At 42.0% G+C, this 17,495-nt stretch overlaps 1 protein-coding gene across 1 annotated transcript; it reads right to left on the bottom strand.

Moving 5' to 3' along the window:
- Positions 1 to 2,504: 2,504 nt before the first annotated feature.
- LOC139561031 (uncharacterized) lies at positions 2,505 to 16,979 on the bottom strand. The gene is made up of 8 exons (XM_071377832.1): positions 16,947 to 16,979; positions 14,530 to 14,654; positions 12,679 to 12,746; positions 12,164 to 12,526; positions 11,634 to 11,984; positions 2,973 to 3,104; positions 2,777 to 2,826; positions 2,505 to 2,654 (listed from the first exon to the last, which is right to left on the bottom strand). Exons 1-8 carry the CDS (start codon positions 16,977 to 16,979, stop codon positions 2,505 to 2,507), a joined length of 1,272 nt encoding a protein of 423 aa, XP_071233933.1.
- Positions 16,980 to 17,495: the final 516 nt, after the last annotated feature.

Genomic DNA, 17,495 nt, shown 5'->3' on the forward strand with positions numbered 1-17,495 from the left:
TAGATGCAATGAGGTGTGTGTAGACAGTGTGTGGTTAGGACTGATGGTCATTGCTGGGGGTTAGAGATGAGTTAAACTGAGTGGAAAATCTAATTAGCGCAGGAGAGATGTGATGCAGGAAACAGATTAAAAAAGAGTTTAAGACAACTAAAGTGTTAGTCAATAGAATGTACTCTATGCATGATACTATGTGCATCATGTAATCAGGATGCAATGTCCCTGCAAACTTAAAAATCACATGCACCGAATACAGGTGTAGATCTTACGGTGACGTGCTTACTTACAAGCCCTCAGTTTAAAGAAAATGATCTAAAAAAATAAATAAAGTAACAAATAATTAAAGAGCAGCAGTAAAATAACAATATCCAGACTATATACAGGGGGGTACCGGTACAGAGTCAATGTGCGGGGGCACCGGTTAGTCGAGGTAATATGTACATGAAGGTAGAGTTATTAAAGTGACTATGCATAGATTTTTTTTAAACTAGGCAAATCAGTTAAGAACAAATTCTTATTTACAATGACGGTCTAGGAACAGTGGGTTAACTTCCTCGTTTTTTACCTTGTTAGCTCGGGAATTCGATCTAGCAACTTTTCGGTTACTGGCCCAACACTAACCACTAGACTACCTGCCGCCCCATAGATAATAACAGAGTAGCAGCAGCGTAAAATAGGGGGGTGGGGGCAATGCAAACAGTCTGGGTAGCCATTTGATTAGATGTTCAGGAGTCTTATGGCTTGCGGGTAGAAGCTGTGTAGAAGCATCTTGGACCTAGACCTGGTGCTCCGGTAATGCTTGCCACACGCTAGCGAAGAGAACAGTCTATGTCTAGGGAGGCTGGAGACTTTGACAATTTTTAGGGCCTTCCTCTGACACCGCCTGGTATAGAGGTCCTGGATGGCAGGAAGCTTGGCCCCAGTGATGTACTGGGCTGTATGCACTACCCCATGTAGGGCCTTGCCATACCAGGCAGTGATGCAACCCGTCAGGATGCTCTTAATGGTGCAGCTGTAGAACCTTTTGAGGATCTGAGGACCCATGCCAAATCTTTTCAGTCTCTTGAGGGGAAATAGGTTTTGTCGTGCCCTATTCACGACTGTCTTGGTGTGTTTGGACCATTCTAGTTTGTTGGTTATGTGGACACCAAGGAACTTGAAGCGCTCAACCTGCTCCACTACACCCCATCGATGAGAATGGGGGCGTGCTCGGTCCTACTTTTCCTGTAGTCCACAATCATCTCCTTTGTCTTGATCACGTTGAGGGAGAGGTTTGTGTCTGTTCTCTGACCTCCTCCCTGTAGGCTGTCTCGTTATTGTCGGTGATCAGGCCTACCACTGTTGTGTCATCAGCAAACTTAACGATGCTGTTGGAGTCGTGCATGGTCGTGCAGTCATGATTGAACAGGGAGTACAGGAGGGGACTGAGTACACACCCCTGAGAGGCCCCTGTGTTGAGGATCAGCGTGGTGGATGTGTTGTTACCTACCTTTACCACCTGGGGGCGGCCCGTCAGGAAGTCCAGGATCCAGTTGCAGAGGGAGGTGTTCAGTCCCATGGTCCTTAGCTTAGTGATGAGCTTTGAGGGCACTATTTTGTTGAACGCTGAGCTGTCATCAATGAATAGCATTCTCACATAGGTGTTCCTTTTTGTCCAGATGTCAAAGGGCAGTGTGGAGTGCAATAGAGATTGCATAATCTGTGGATGTGTTGGGGCAGTATGCAAATTTGAGTGGGTCTAAGGTTTCTGGGATAATAGTGTGATGTGAGCCATGACCAGCCTTTCAAAGCACTTCATGGCTACAGACGTGAGTGCTATGGGACGGTAGTCACTTAGGCAGGTTACCTTGGTATTCTTGGGCAGAGGGACTATGTTTCTCTGCTTGAAACATGTTGGTATTGCAGACTCAGACAGGGAGAGGTTGAATATGTCGGTCCACGTCCTGGTAATCCTTCTAGCCCTGCGGCCTTGTGAATGTTGACCTGTTTAAAGGCCTTACTCACATCGGCTGCGGAGAGCGTGGTCACACAGTTGTCCAGAACAGCTGATGCTCTCATGTATGTTTCATTGTTACTTGCCTCGAAGCGAGCATGGACGTAATTTAGTAGGCTCGTGTCACTGGGCAGCTCTCCGCTGTGCTTCCCATTGTAGTCTGTAATAGTTAGCAAGCCCTGCCAAATCCAACGAGCGTCGCAGCCGGTGTAGTACGATTCGTTCTTAGTCCTGTATTTTCACTTTGCCTGTTTGATGGGTCGTCGGAGAGCATCGCGGAATTTCCTGAAATCCATGGCTTCTGGTTGGTGTATGTACGTACAGTTTAACTTGAAGAATATGATTGAAAATCAGACAATACATCTAAAATACAGTGAATGTATGTTTTATTTAATCTAAAATGCACAACAGTATCACAACAGTAATGTAAAAAGGACAGAATAGAAGCAATTGTAACACAATTATAGTGATAAAAACACAGTGTGTAAAAGAAAAAGTCTTGAAGGAGGTATATCTATGTTTTGGCCATGTTTTGGCACCTCACCCCAGAGTACACCGTGTCTCTCTCCATGGTGCTCCTCTGTCTCTGGGTCTTTGGCTTCTTGTGGATGACATTCAGAGCAGCGTGACGGACCGACGTGACTGTGTCATCATGTTCTTGATCCTAAGAGAAATAGCTAAACAAATTCCAAAGACATCAGGAAATTACCTGATAATTTGATAGAAGGATTAGTTTAAAGTTAATCAAAGGCATACTCAGAATAGTTCACTATAAGGTCTGAATACCTGGTTATGAGAACTGGGGACTAGCGGACCACTTGGCTGAGGATGCTTTCCTTTTAGACAAACATGAAGGAATCATCATCATCATCATGATCATCATCAGTATACAATGGATTAACCCATTTTTTTTTTACTAAAACATTTAATGTATACTGCACCAACAGTTTAAGCATATATTATGGACAATGATACCGCTTACCTCTGGACAGCAGAGAGGTTTTCTTGGTAATCTTATACATAACACAAGCCAGGACAATGATGAAGATGACACAAAGAGCCAACGCTACACCCAGACAGTACACCAAGAGAACCTGGTCCTCCTTACAACCATCTGTAGAAATACAGACAGTGATAGAGGAGATTCAGGACATTTTGCTTCACCGGACATACAATATTAGAAACATTTTGAAATATCACTTAAGGTCAATGTAAAGCTTGGTCCCGTTCCCAAACAGTATCTCCTCACATGAGGCCTGTCCATGTCTCGGAGATGGTCAACTCCACTCTTCACACTCTAACGTTTAGTCTCAGTAAAGTCCTTACTTAAGGTTAAGGTTGTTGGAATAAGAAATATTATGAGTGTGATAAAATTATGATGCCATGAGAAGAGTCTTCTGTCCAACAGTTTGCTTGAACCAAGTGACACTGATCATCGAATTTGATCGACAAAGTGAGAGATACAGTTTGTCGCAGGTGTGTAACTATCACAGCCGTCTCGTTGGATTACATCCTTGTTAAGTGAACAACCTGTGAAGAAAACATACTAAATAAAACAAAAACAAAGGTAAAGTACAGAATTATACATAATTATCATTATTCAGACTACATAGCCATTAAAATGTATTCAAAAAGACTATGATATAAAAAAGTAAAAGGATCCACATTAATACTTATGACTTACCAAAAGTGGCATAAAACAAAAAGATACTGTAATCATACATTTTATGTCCTTTCTGCACAGTATAGTGTGTTGGTCTGACAACGAGGCACCTTTTATATGATGACACTCATTGGTTAATCATTATGAAGTAGGTGGAAACTCTGAACAGAGTGATATTATTGGCTGTCTGAACAGGCATAAAACATCTGATAAAAGCTACAATCTAACATGTGTCCTGTGGCATACCATAGTTAGAGCAGCCCTTCAACTGATGTAATGTCAGAGTTACTGGTCTGTATTTTTTCATCATTTGGGTCAGTGGCTGAGACTACTGGTACATATGTCCTCTTTGACATACACAGGGGTTTACATTGTATTTCTCATTTCATGTCTGTAGAATGCAGTTCAAGCTTTCAGGAGGACGTGAACTCTGGTGAGGTTGGCACCTTTTTTACCTGGTGCAAATAAGTAATTAAACTTGAAAATAAAAACATGTTATTTGAAATATCACACAAGCATAAGGGCGGGTTACAGAGTTCCATGTTACAACTATTATCATCATAAGGAAGACTTCAGACATTTGCTAAATCATTATATACATTTTGTTGTACGCTTCCACAAAAACAAATGTATCCACTCAGTCAACCTCAGCCGTTGCCGTTGCTGAGGATTTGAGACTTCTGAAACAATTGCTGGACAAGTATGCCCTGCACCTGAGTTATTTTACATTTATATTAGGCATGCTATGCCCCTGCAATGGCATTCTACAGCAAATGAGAAATGTATAGAACAGCCAGTTCTAACTGGAACAGTCAAGATCAAGTTTGAGTTCAGAGGAAGGGTGGGGCTTAACTTGGAATGATGCTGATTGGATGACCCTTACATGTCACATTCTGTCTTGATGAGTCAACCAGAGTAGATGGTTTCTTACTCTGTCTGTTCTCTCCTCTGTCTCCTGGGCTTGGAATAATTATTGTCAGTGAACTTCAGGGCAGTAAAGTTAAGGGCATCATTTTCACCTTGGAGCTAAGGGGATGAAACATAAACTCACTTAATTCAGACTCTAGGTCAAATCAAATGCTATAATACTTTGATTTAATACTCTTATCCAGTCTCACTCTTGATACAGCAATTCTGCTAACCTGTTGGTCTGACCTGTTGGCATGAGGATTCCCATACTGGCTCTGCTGAGAAGGGGTGCCCGCTAAAAGACGAATGACAAAACATTTAAAACACTTGAAACCTCTTCCTGTTTAATATTTGAAAGGCATACTACCATGTCTTATTTTTTTCTTAACTTTTGAGTGTGACAGAAAAGGTAGAATACTACCTCAATAAATGGAAGCAGCAGTTAATCAAGACATATCCCAGATGGTCGGCGTCCAGGGACACATACTTCGTTAACACCACGACCAGCTGGTTCATTTGGGAACGGCTATGGATAAGGTCCTCCGCGTTCAGCAGCGAGTCGACATTACTCAAGGCGCGTCATCTACAAACAGTGGAGATTTCTCTACCACAGTACCCCAGCCCTTCCAGCAGTCCATCCTGGTCAGCAATGCTGTATTGTCCCTCCCGGACAAATATGATGAGACTCCATCAAAATGCTATGGCTTCCTACTCCAGTGCTCCCTCTATTTTACTCATCAGATGTGAGCCCCACCGCGGAGATGTCCAAGGTTGCCACGGTTATTTCTCTGCTGACCAGATGGGTGTTGGAGTGGGCCATGGCCGTCTGGAGAGAGGAGAGGATGAGCTGGGTTCCTATGAGTGGTTCATAGTCCTGTTCAGGGGGGTCTTCGACCATCCACCTGAGGGCAGAGAGGGGGGTGATCGCCTACTCCAACTACGGCAGGATGGCCAGACCACTGCAGAGTAGGCGCTCACCTTTCAGACAGTGGCAGCATCCAGCGGATGGACTGAGCCGGCGCTCCGCACCCTATTCAGAAGAGGATTGTGCGAAGAGGTCCAGACGGAGTTGGCATGCCGAGACGACAACCTATCCTTGGACACCCTCATCACAATGTCCCTCTGCCTTGATTACCTGCTTCGGGAGCGTCGGTACAACCGCTTGAATCGCCTCACTCCCTCCTCAGTTGACCATTCTGAGTCAGAGCCTGAACCCATGGAGGTGGCGGCTCCACGCCTCTCCATAGACAGCTGGGGCTCTGTCTTTATTGCGGACAGGAGGGACACCAGCTCCAACGGTGTCCGGTATGTTCTAACCGGGGATCCACAAGAGCAGAGGGACAGCCACGTGATCATCCATCTCCTGGGCTGGCGTGAGTATTCCATCATCATCACTTTCCGCCAAACCTTTCCTAGTATCAATTGCACTGGGTGGCTGTACTTCATGTGTTGTTTTTACAGTTCTAGTGGACTCCAGTGCCATGGGGAATTTTTTGGAACAGACCATCGCCCCTCCCTTAACATCACCTCATACCTGCTCTTCTCTCCTTATCCGGTTCAAGCGGTTGATAGTCAACCCCTAGGATTTGGGAAAATCACACACATCACAGAGCCACTCACCCTTACCGTGGAATCCATACATCAAAAAGCCTTCCCTTCCTCATCATCAATGCACCCATGCACAAGATGATCCTCGGCCTCCCATGGCTTCAACATCATAACCCCACCATCTCATGGCCGAGCATAAAAATAACTGACTGGGCACCCGAATGTCGGAAGACCTGCTTTCCCTTCCCTGTGGTTCCACATCAGTTGAGAGTCCTGTGGTTGCCCTTCAGCCAACATCCCGGAGGTATACCAGGATCTTCGGGAGGTTTTTCCTTCCTTATCGCCCCTGGGACAGTGCTATGGACATGCTTGCAGGCTCTGCGTCTCCGCATCTACGCTCTGTTGGTGGCTGAAACTAAGACTATGTAGGAGTACATCCAGGAGGCTCTCGAGCAGGGTTCAATTCATACGTCCACCTCCCCTGCCTTGGCACGCTCCTTCTTCGTGACCAAGAAAGACGGAGGGTTGCGGGGCCCGTTTTTTTGCCAAGTTAGACCTGCGGAGTGTCTACAATTTGATCTGCTTTCAGTACGATGTCTGGTCACTACGAGTACTGGGTGATGCCTTTTGGATTAGCCCGTCAGTGTTCCAGGCATTCGTCAATGAGGTGTTCTGGGACATGCTTGGATTCCAGGTGGTCGTGTATATTGACGACATCCTTGCCTACACATCTACCTTGGAGAATCACATCGCTCACATACAAGTAGTCCTGGAACGCCTCCTGGCCAACCACCTGTACGTCAGAGCGGAGAAGTGCCAATTCCATCAGGAGGATGTCTTCTTTTTGGGTTACCAGATCGGCCCGCAAGGAGTCATGATGGATAAGAAGAAGATGGATGCTGTCAGGTCATAGCCAGTCCCAACCACCATAAAGGGGTTACAACGTTTTTGGGGATTTTCAACTTCTACAGCTGATTTTAATTGTTGAGTTTTTTTATTTAACTATTTAACTAGGCAAGTCAGTTAAGAACAAATTCTTATTTCCAATGACAGCCTACCAAAAGGCAAAAGGCCTCCTGCGGGGATGGGGGCTGGGATTAAAAATGAAAAATAAATAAAATATAAATATAGGACAAAACACACATCACGACAAGAGAGACAACACTACATAAAGAGAGACCTAAGACAACAATTTAGCAATGCAGCAACACCTGACAACACAGCATGGTAGCAACACAACATGACAACATGGTAGGATCACAACATGGTAGCAGCACAATCATGGTACAAACATTATTGGGCACAGACAACAACACAAAGGGCAAGAAGGTGGAGACAAAAATACATCACACAAAGCAGCCACAACTGTCAGTAAAAGTGTCCATGATTGAGTCTTTGAATGAAGAGATTGAGATAAAACAGTCCAGTTTGAGTGTTTGTTGCAGCTCGTTCCAGTCGCTAGCTGCAGCGAACTGAAAAGACGAGCGACCCAGGGATGTGTGTGCTTTGGGGACCTTTAACAGAATGTGACTGGCAGAACGGGTGTTGTATATGGAGGATGAGGGCTGCAGTAGATATCTCAGATAGGGGGGAGTGAAGCCTAAGAGGGTTTTATAAATTAGCATCAACCAGTGGGTCTTGCGACGGGTACACAGAGATTACCAGTTTACAGAGGAGTATAGAGTGCAGTGATGTGTCCTATAAGGAGCATTGGTGGCAAATCTGATGGCTGAATGGTAAAGAACATCTAGCTGCTTACCTACCGATCTATAAATGATGTCTCCGTAATCTAGCATGGGTAGGATGGTCATCTGAATCAGGGTTAGTTTGGCAGCTGGGGTGAAAAAGGAGTGATTACTATGGAGGAAACGAAGTCTAGATTTAACTTAAGCCTGCAGCTTTGATATGTGCTGAGAGAAGGACAGTGTACCGTCTAGCCATACTCCCAAGTACTTGTATGAGGTGACTACCTCAAGCTTTAAACCCTGAGAGGTAGTAATCACACCTGTGGGGAGAGGGGCATTCTTCTTACCAAACCACATGACCTTTGTTTTGGAGGTGTTCAGAACAAGGTTAAGGATAGAGAAAGCTTGTTGGACACTAAGAAAGCTTTGTTGTAGAGCATTTAGCACAACATCTGGAGAGGGGCCAGCTGAGTACATACTGTATCATTGCATATAAATGGATGAGAGAGCTTCCTACTGCATGAGCTATGTTGTTGATGTTATTTGAGAAGAGTGTGGGGCCTAGGATCGAGCCTTGGAGTACTCCCTTGGTGACAGGCAGTGGCATGTTCATTATCATTAAACTCACTAACTGCCCCTGCTTCCTGACTCCCTGTGTCTATGTTACAGTAGGTCCCAATGTCCTCTTTCTTTGTGGCAGAAATATTGAGGTGAAATGTATTTTTGCCAGCCATCACAGTGAATCACCCATCATCAGATTTATTGTGAATAGCACATCACTCAGGTACTTAGAAGTTTTAGCAATGTACTGAAGCACTGATGTTGTACCATACCATGTAGTTTATGTTCTCACTTGTCATGTGGCGTTCAATAGTCACATTGTCGCCCAGCTTTGCTTTCTGAGAAGACGTGGGATTAACAATAACTGGTGTTTGAGATGCTACTGAAAAAACAACTATATTTACTGCATTTAAAACATTTACCAAACGCCTATGGTAAACACTTTAATTGTATTGTAAACATGTATAACATTAGTCAATTGAGCTAGATGTTACTTCCATGCTTTCCAGAAAAGTGAGGAGCTTATGAATCTTTTATGCTCCTTCAAGGGATGAGACTGACCTGTGTACAATGCAGTCTCTCTACAGAAAAGAGAGATTGGTTCATCTCAGGAACCGTCTGTTTTTGATGGTCAAATTTGATTGGCTGAACACTCGATAGGCCGCCCAGTAGGCCACGAATGGAACAAACACTGTCCTCTTATGTTGTTGTACAGCTTGATTCTGTGTTGCACAACTTTATCACATAGCAAGTTTGAATATGTGGATGTTCAGTTTTATTTTTTAAACAATGTCACTACTGTTGATATGTCCTTTATTAGGTCTAACTACAGCTCATACTGTCTACAATACTATGTACTGCAGCTGGCCAACAGAGGGCTTGTCCACCCAAAGTAAGAGACACAACAGCAAGAGGCAGTGGATCCTTTACTTAATGTTTTTCTTGGCATTGTGATCCAGTAGTTGGGACCTGGTTGGCCACATGTTATGACACTGTCATCCTCTAGGGCCTCTATCACTTCCACACAGTCACTTAGTAATACAGAGAAACAATTTATTCTCTAATGTATTGACAGATAAAATCCCTCGCGTTATATAATTAGAAGGAGGCTCTTTCTTCAGATGATGATGATACTTTACATCACACTTCAAACCACGGTTTGTGTTTAACTACGGACTTCAGATCTCTAGGTCAAATTACCTAATAAATAGTTAATTTAGTTTTTTCACAGATTTCAGTTGACTATATATAGAGAACTAGCTGCCTCATAAAAATAGTATTCTATTGTTGATAAAAAGAACAAATGAAGAGCAAAAGAGTATGTGATACAACTGACTGACACCACTGAGACATCCTGCTGAAACCACACAGAGAGACAGAGAGAGAAAGACACACAGAGAGAGACATAGAGGGTCCTGTGCAGAAGGCCAACAGGCCTTAACAAAGTGTAGATGGCCTCAGCCTTGTGTATTTTTCACAGCAGACCGCAGAAAACCTGTAAATATTTTGCTGTGTATGTTAGGGTTTGTGTGGCATGCAATCTGTAGGCCTATGTCTTAAAGAGAAAACAAAGAAGAAAACCTCCTACACTATAACTGGCCTGTCCTCCTTTTGTGGTGGGGGCTGTTGTGCCACTTTCACTATGAGTAATTATGTTGAAAGAGGCCTACGTTTTTTACTGTAACATGATGCAAGGGACTACCTGACTTCACATAACTGTGAAGACATTGACCTTTACATTGTAAGCACTGTGTGTAGAGACCATTGGTGCACTAAGGGGTGTGAACAGTACGGTGGCCCTGAGAGGAAAAGTAGAGTGCAGTGTGTTGCTGCAGGTCAGTCTTCCTGGGTTAAAGGTCTATGAAAGGTTAGTTTCCAATATTGGAAAGTCACTGTAACACCCTCCACTATGACCAGAGAGGAGTGTGAACAGAATGCATGAGTTCAAATTATTAAAATACATTTGGTTTAACAGTTGAAAATGATTTATTTATTTTTCTTGACAAATGCAAATCAAATGTAAAATAAGTTTGACAGAGAAGCAATGCATGAAATTATGCATACTTTGTATTACATAAAAAAAAGCGTTAACAACTGATGTCATAACCTTTTTTAAGCATATCCATTCATAGAAATAGCTAATGAAGCTAGAGCTAGTTAAAAAGCTAACTAGTATGAAGGGGAAAGTATTTCATTCATCCAGTACTACTTGTCAATCCCTGATCTGTTTTACCTGTATTTGTGCTTGTCGCCACCCCCCTCCAGATGTCGCCCATCTTCCCCATTATCCCCTGTGTATTTATACCTGTGTTCTCTGTTTGTCTGTTGCCAGTTCGTTTTGTTCACGAAACCTACCAGCATTTGTTCCCATGCTCCTGTCTATTTCTTGCTCCTGTTTCCTAGTCCTTCCTGGTTTTGACCCTTCTGCCTGCCCTGACCCTGACCCTGAGCCTGCCTGCCGTTTTATACACTGCCCTACCGCACTGGATTATTGACCCCTGCCTGCCCTGACCCTGAGCCTGCCTGCCGTTCTGGACCTGTTGCACCTTCTCTGGATTACTGACCCCTGTCTGCCTTTGACCTGTCGTTTGCCTGCCCCTCTATTAGAAATAAACTTTTGTTTCTTCGACACTGTCTGCATCTGGGTCATACCTGAAACGTAACACTACTGTCTAATTCCAGAGTACATGACCACCGTCTCTTCCTCCATGTTTCCTCTCTGTCTTCTAGACCTGTTCTTCTTGTTGCTCAGAGAAAGAGCAACGTAATGGAGACTGTCTGCATCTTGGCTCTGTGAAGAACAAAATTGTTTTGTTGATATTAAGTGTATTACATTTTGCACAATTTGGTAATGCAAGCCAAGTCTAATAATGTGTATGTGTATAAGACATGCAACATTTAAAAAAAATCCTCTTACCCCTGCATCTAACCGGGAAATTGTAGAATCTCTTGTCTGAGAGACCAGTTCTGAGAAAAAAAGACACAAAACACTATAGATACTGCCACGTCTTCCAGTTTATCTACATCTAGAGATGGTGACATCAACGAAAAGCAACTTTTAATCACTTACCACTGCACTGCAGACATGTTGTCTTCTTCGTCTTGTAAATGATGCAAGCAAGGAGAATGATCAAGATGAACGCAAAGGCCAATGCTACGGCCAGGCAGTATACAAAGAGAAGAGGGTCTATACTCTCGCCTGCTGAAATAGAAGAAACTCAGAATAGCAACCATATGTATAGGAGATATGAACAACAATCAAAGCTATTTAACCTACCCTCAATGTCCAGCTTGGTACCATTCCCGAACAGTATCTCCCCACATGAGGCCACCGCACAGTAGTAAGTCCCAGAATCAGAGAGGCTAAGGTTCCTCTTGGGGAGGTTGTAGACACAGCTCTGTGTAGGAGACACAGCTTCAGTGCTATTTTCACACTGACCACTCCTTTCTCCATGCGTGTAAATGATTCCTGGACGAGATTCTCCTGAGCCATGTCTGAACCAATAGACACTGTGTTCTCCTGCACAGGTCTCAGTGTGTATTGTACAGTTCAGAGTCACAGAGTCTCCTGGCTGGACCGACTCAGACACAGGCTGATGTATAACTGGCATTTCTTTGGTACCTGAATCTGACAAGAAGGCCAATAAACCAATTTCATCTCTCTAGAACATCTCTGTAGCAAGTGTTGTAAATGAAAAAGTATTAAATCAAGATTACGTTTGATTAAGAGAATATATAATATTTACACTATATATCTGTAAATTCAGATTTAATATTTTTTTATCATAATAATAACTTTCTCTTTACCTTTTATGATGAGAGTGACTCCATGTACAAACTCTACCTTGTATCCATAAGCACTTCCACAATAGTATGTGCCTAAATCAGAGAGTTCCACGTCTGTGATCATTAGATAATTTTTTCCCTGGCCACCTTCCACTGAGAAGCGAAGATTATCCTTAAACTCCTGGTAAAATGTTGCATTCCTGTCATATTTATACATGGTCGAGATGAGCTGAGGAATATTTCCAAAAGTTTGCTTGTACCAGGAGAACATTACTCCCATGTCGCCTGCTTTGAAGCAACGCAAAACCACTGTGTCTCCAACGTTGGCTGACATGAGACCAATCTCCTGACTGATGGATGAGGATTCAGTCCCAGCTACCCCATGAATTAGAGAACATAAAAACATATTAGCTGTTACATACCTTAAATACAACTTTGGATGGTCAAAGTGTCTGTAGAACGATAATAGGATACCTTGTTTCTTCAAATCAAGTTTGGACATCACATAAGCAGAGAAATATAAAATATTGACTTACCCATCTCTATGAGAAGTGGAAATATCAGACACAGTGCGATCATCTTTAAAGTTGTCAGCTCTTCACAACTTGGGTCTTGAGTGGAAAGAGTCCACCCATGTAGACAACACTTCAACAATGGAGTTACAGATGATTGGTCGAACTGGACCACGTCATTTTTGTTGACGCCTCATTCAGGCACGACTGTTGTCTTTACATGTATCTTGTACAGTTCAGAGTCACAGAGTTGTCCAAAAGGTAGAATCTCAAAGTTTAGTACAGATTTGTACAAATTGAGCACACATTTTTAAAGTATGGTTTCCCTTATTCTTTATCACTGCATCTGCTGCTGTCTATGAGACTCAAATGTGACCTTTTTGGAGCATGCCTCTATGACACTGTCATCCTCTAGGGCTTCTATCACCACACAGTCACTTCACTTCACCTCACCAAAAACATCTACGAAAAACCCATAACAAACACAGCAAACACAATACAGTAGTCTTCTTTTAGTGATCTCTCATTCAGGATTTACACTCAGTAGAACAGATGGATAGAATGCCCTCCCATGATATTGTTATTGAGTAGGTCCATGGTTCTAGTGGCCTAACATCACACTTAAAATCAGAGTTTGTGTTTGATTGAGAATACTGTACTGATCTCTACATCAGCTTACATAATACATAGCTCACAGATTTCAGTTGACTTGGTATAGATAAGCTGCCTCATCAAAATAGTTTGTTTATTGTTGCAAAAATTGTCAATTTGAATTGGAAGTAGTATGACCTACAGTATGAGAGAACTAAGAGTTCTGAGAAATCTGTCTGAAAACCACAGAAATAGAGAAACAGAGAGAGAGAGAGAGAGAGAGAGTGAGTGAAAGGAGCAGAGAGACAAAGGTATTGTGTGCCTGAGGCCAGCAGGCCCTAACAAAGCATAGAGACATCCTCATCTTGTGTTCATCACAGACCACAGAGTAACTGTAAATGCTTGGTGTGTGAGGGTGTATAAGTGGCATGAGAGGAGAAAACAATTTTCAACACTACAACGTATAGATGCCTGAGTATGGCCCAAATAAAAACATTCAACTTCCTTTGTCTTGATTATTGTTGAAAGCTTTATTCATCTTATCACAAGCAAGTCGATATGAAATGGCAGAGAAGCAACGCATTTCATTTATTAGTTGCTACAGTTAAAATAACAAAGCTAATAAAGTTAATTCAGAGCTCATGAATTTTAATTGACGTCTGTTTTATTGTTCTACTGTCTGATTCCAGAGTACACCATCTCTTCCTCCATGTTGCTTCTCTGTCTTCTAGACCTGTTCTACTTGTTGCTCAGATTCAGAGCTACATAATGGAGACTGTCTACATCGCGGGCCTGTGAATAACAATGATAAAATGGAGGAGAATATTACTAACTACGTATAGATATTAGATGTTATTAGACTGGAACCATTTTTAAGGAATTCTACTTACCCGTGTATCCAAAGACGAGACTGGCTGGACCTCTTGTTTGAGAGTAACAACCCCTTACTACTGATACAACTGTAAATGGTGATATCAAAGAAGAGCAACTTCAAAGTATACGTCACTTACCTCTGCACTGCAGACATGCTCTCTTGTTCGTATTGTAAATGATGCAATTCAGGACAATGATCAGGATAAGAGAGACAGCCAATGCTACTCCTATGCAGTACACCAAACGTAGAGAGTCTGCTCCATTGTCTGTGAAAATAAATATGGGGATATAAGTATAGTAACTATATAGATGATTGCATGTTTTCTTACGTGATCTAAATAAGTAGTACTGTGTACAGTTTTACACAGTAGATTATACAATAGATATAAACAAAACTGTAAGATGTATTACCTATCCTTGATCTCCAGCTTGGTCCAGTTTCCAAACAGCATCTCCCCACATGAGGCCACAGCACAGTAGTAAGTCCCAACATCAGAGAGGCTGAGGTTCCTCTTGGGGAGGTTGTAGACAGAGCTCTAGATAGGAGACCCAGCCTCAGGGCTCCTCTCACATTGATCACACTGATGGGTGTAGTTGATTACTGGATGGGATTCTCCTGAGCCATGTCTGACCCAATAGTCTCTGACAAGAGAATGAGTAAGATAATTGCACTATTTTCCTGCTAGATTAATTAATTTAGCATTTTATGAACACTCGCATGTGCCGAAATGAAAGAAGCCATTTAAGTTACCTTTGACAGCTAAAAGAGTTCCTTCTCTAAATTCATTGTCATTCACGAATAAAGCACTCTACAATAGTATGTAGCTGAGTCCCCTGACTCTGTCTTGGAGATGGTCAGGTTAAAGCTGTCAAATCCTCTCTTCACACTCAGGTGTTTAGTTTCCAGGGAAGTCCTTGATAAAGTTGTTGTATAATAACTATGTTGATTGGTGTGAAGTGATGATGTCATGAGTAAAGGCGTTTGTCCAACAGCCTGATTGAACCAAGCAACATAGGTCATCAACCTAGATGGACAAAAGCAAGTGAGAGTCACACTACCTCCCAGATGAGTTACTATCACCAGACCTGGTTGTCCATAGTAAATGCACAAACTGTAAAATACAAAAAAAGAAAATGGATCAGAGATGTAGATGAAAAATAAATCACATGCAGTTGAAGTTGACACAATGCAAAGTTGTTGTGCCTCCAACTTTGACAGATACATAGACAAAGGGCTGGCTGGGACTGTGACACAGACATAAAAATGATCTAGACACAAAAAAACATTACTTATTCAAATATATTAGCCATTATCCAAAATACAACCATTCCAGTGTTGGATATAGATGCCTCAAAGTATCTGTGAATAATACTAAAATACCTCTTGTATTTTTTAGGAAGCACATAAACAGAAATATGAAGGTTTAACACCCATTTGTTTGAGAAATAGAAATATCATACACAGTGACATCATCGTTGAAGAGATTATCGTGTGTGGAAAGAGTCTACCCATTTGAACAACACTTCAACAATGGAGTAAAAGGTGATTCGATCAACTGGTAGGCATAGGGTGTTTCTCAATATGCATACTACTGTGCTCCACACTCTCATGCTCCAAGTGGATTCTCCTAGGACGTTCTCTTGAGTATGTTCTTGTGAGGACGAGAGTGTGGAGAACGCATTAAACATTACATTTGAGAGGCACTCGCACTCCACCTACTGTATTACCTCACACTGTACCTCCCCATTCACTGAACCTTCTTCCAGCCAGGACAACGGCAACAATTGACGAAACAAGATCTACACAAAGCAAACGTTTTACTTAACGATTATCAGCTACATGTGTGACTCGTAATAATCTATCTTGCCAGATAGTTAAAGAGGCGAAAATTACCTATAACTAATGTTATGCAAGGTATATGTACATTTTTCATGGGTAGCGACCAATTCTTTGTGGCTAGCTAGCTATCCAGTTAGCCCTATTGACTTAGTATGGACTTGGGACTTACCCATTCACTGAACCCTCTTCCATCCAGTACAATGGCAATAAAGACGAAACAAGATATAAACAAAGCAAACATTTTACTTTATAACTATCAGTTACTGTAGAAATATGTAAATCGTAATAATGAAGCTAACCAGATATTTTAACAGGCAAAAATGACCTCAAACTAATATTATGCAAGATAGATGTCAATTACAGTTGAAGTCGGAAGTTTACATACACTTAGGTTGGAGTCATTAAAAGTCATTATTCAACCACGCCACAAATTTCTTGTTAACAAACTATAGTTTTGGCAAGTCGGTTAGGACATCTACTTTGTGCATGACACAAGTAATTTTTAGAACAATTGTTTACAGACAGATTGACTGACACAAACACAGGCTGCTGTAAAACTGGGTTGCTGTTGGACTCTTAACCTGAAAAGAAGCATCATGTCAATAACACTTTTGATTATCTAGAAACACAAATTCAACTCTGGACCTTAAAGTCAGTTCCATAGCTTTTTTCATCGTTCCCCTCTAATCAGTGACTGATTTTGACCTGGAACACCAGGTGCGTGCAATAAATGATCAGGTAGAACAGGAAACCATCAGGCTCTGGATCTCGTAGGGTAGAGTTGAATTCAACTGAACCAGAACATTCCTGCCTCACGTGTGGAATCATGATATCATCTCATTATGAAAATTCTAAAAGAGGCAGTACATTTGGTTATCACAACTATTCATTAATTTAGCGATGCTTTCATTTAGCTATGCTTTACTCCCTTTATCTATAAATACATATTTTAGACTTTCTGAAAATAAGAACTCTCTCTGTACCTTACAATGAGAATGGCTTCATCTTCAAAGCGCACCATGTTGTTAAAAGCATTTGCACAATAGTATGTTGCTGAATCAGACAGCTGCATGTCTGAGATCCTTTGGTGGTCTATTCCTTTGCCGCTTTGCACTGAGAAGCGAGGGTTATCCTTAAACTTATGGTAAAACATTTCATCAATGTTATACTTATAAAAGGTTGCTAAGATTTGAGGAAATTCTCACAATGTTTGCTTGTGCCCCAATAATTGAATTCCCATGTTTTCGTCTTTGAAGCAATGCAAAGTTACTGTATCTCCAACATTGGCTGACCCGAGGTGTATCGGTGAGGATTGTGCCGCAGTTAGAACATAATCTAGAATCAAAATGTAAATATTGCTTCTACAAATATATTAGCAGTTCCAGTGCATTCGGAACGTTTCAGACCGCTTGACTTTTGGTGCCTGTACACTGTATTTGGGCAGAGGTAATGAACAAAGGCTGAGTGCAAGAATTATTAGATAGGGAACAAGAAGCATGTGTCTGGGGTGGGTGCTGATAAATCCTAATTTATTTTA

Source organism: Salvelinus alpinus, chromosome 31 (genome assembly GCF_045679555.1).
Source record: "Salvelinus alpinus chromosome 31, SLU_Salpinus.1, whole genome shotgun sequence".
Lineage (NCBI taxonomy): Eukaryota > Metazoa > Chordata > Actinopteri > Salmoniformes > Salmonidae > Salvelinus > Salvelinus alpinus.

Coding starts and splice junctions, on each gene's coding strand:
- LOC139561031 (XM_071377832.1), bottom strand. CDS start 16,979: ATGGTGCGCTTTGAAGATGAAGCCATTCTCATT. Junction 14,655..16,946: donor AAGATGAAGCCATTCTCATT/GTAAGGTACAGA, acceptor TCTCCTATCTAG/AGCTCTGTCTACAACCTCCC. Junction 11,985..12,163: donor AGTCACTCTCATCATAAAAG/GTAAAGAGAAAG, acceptor CCTTCTTGTCAG/ATTCAGGTACCAAAGAAATG.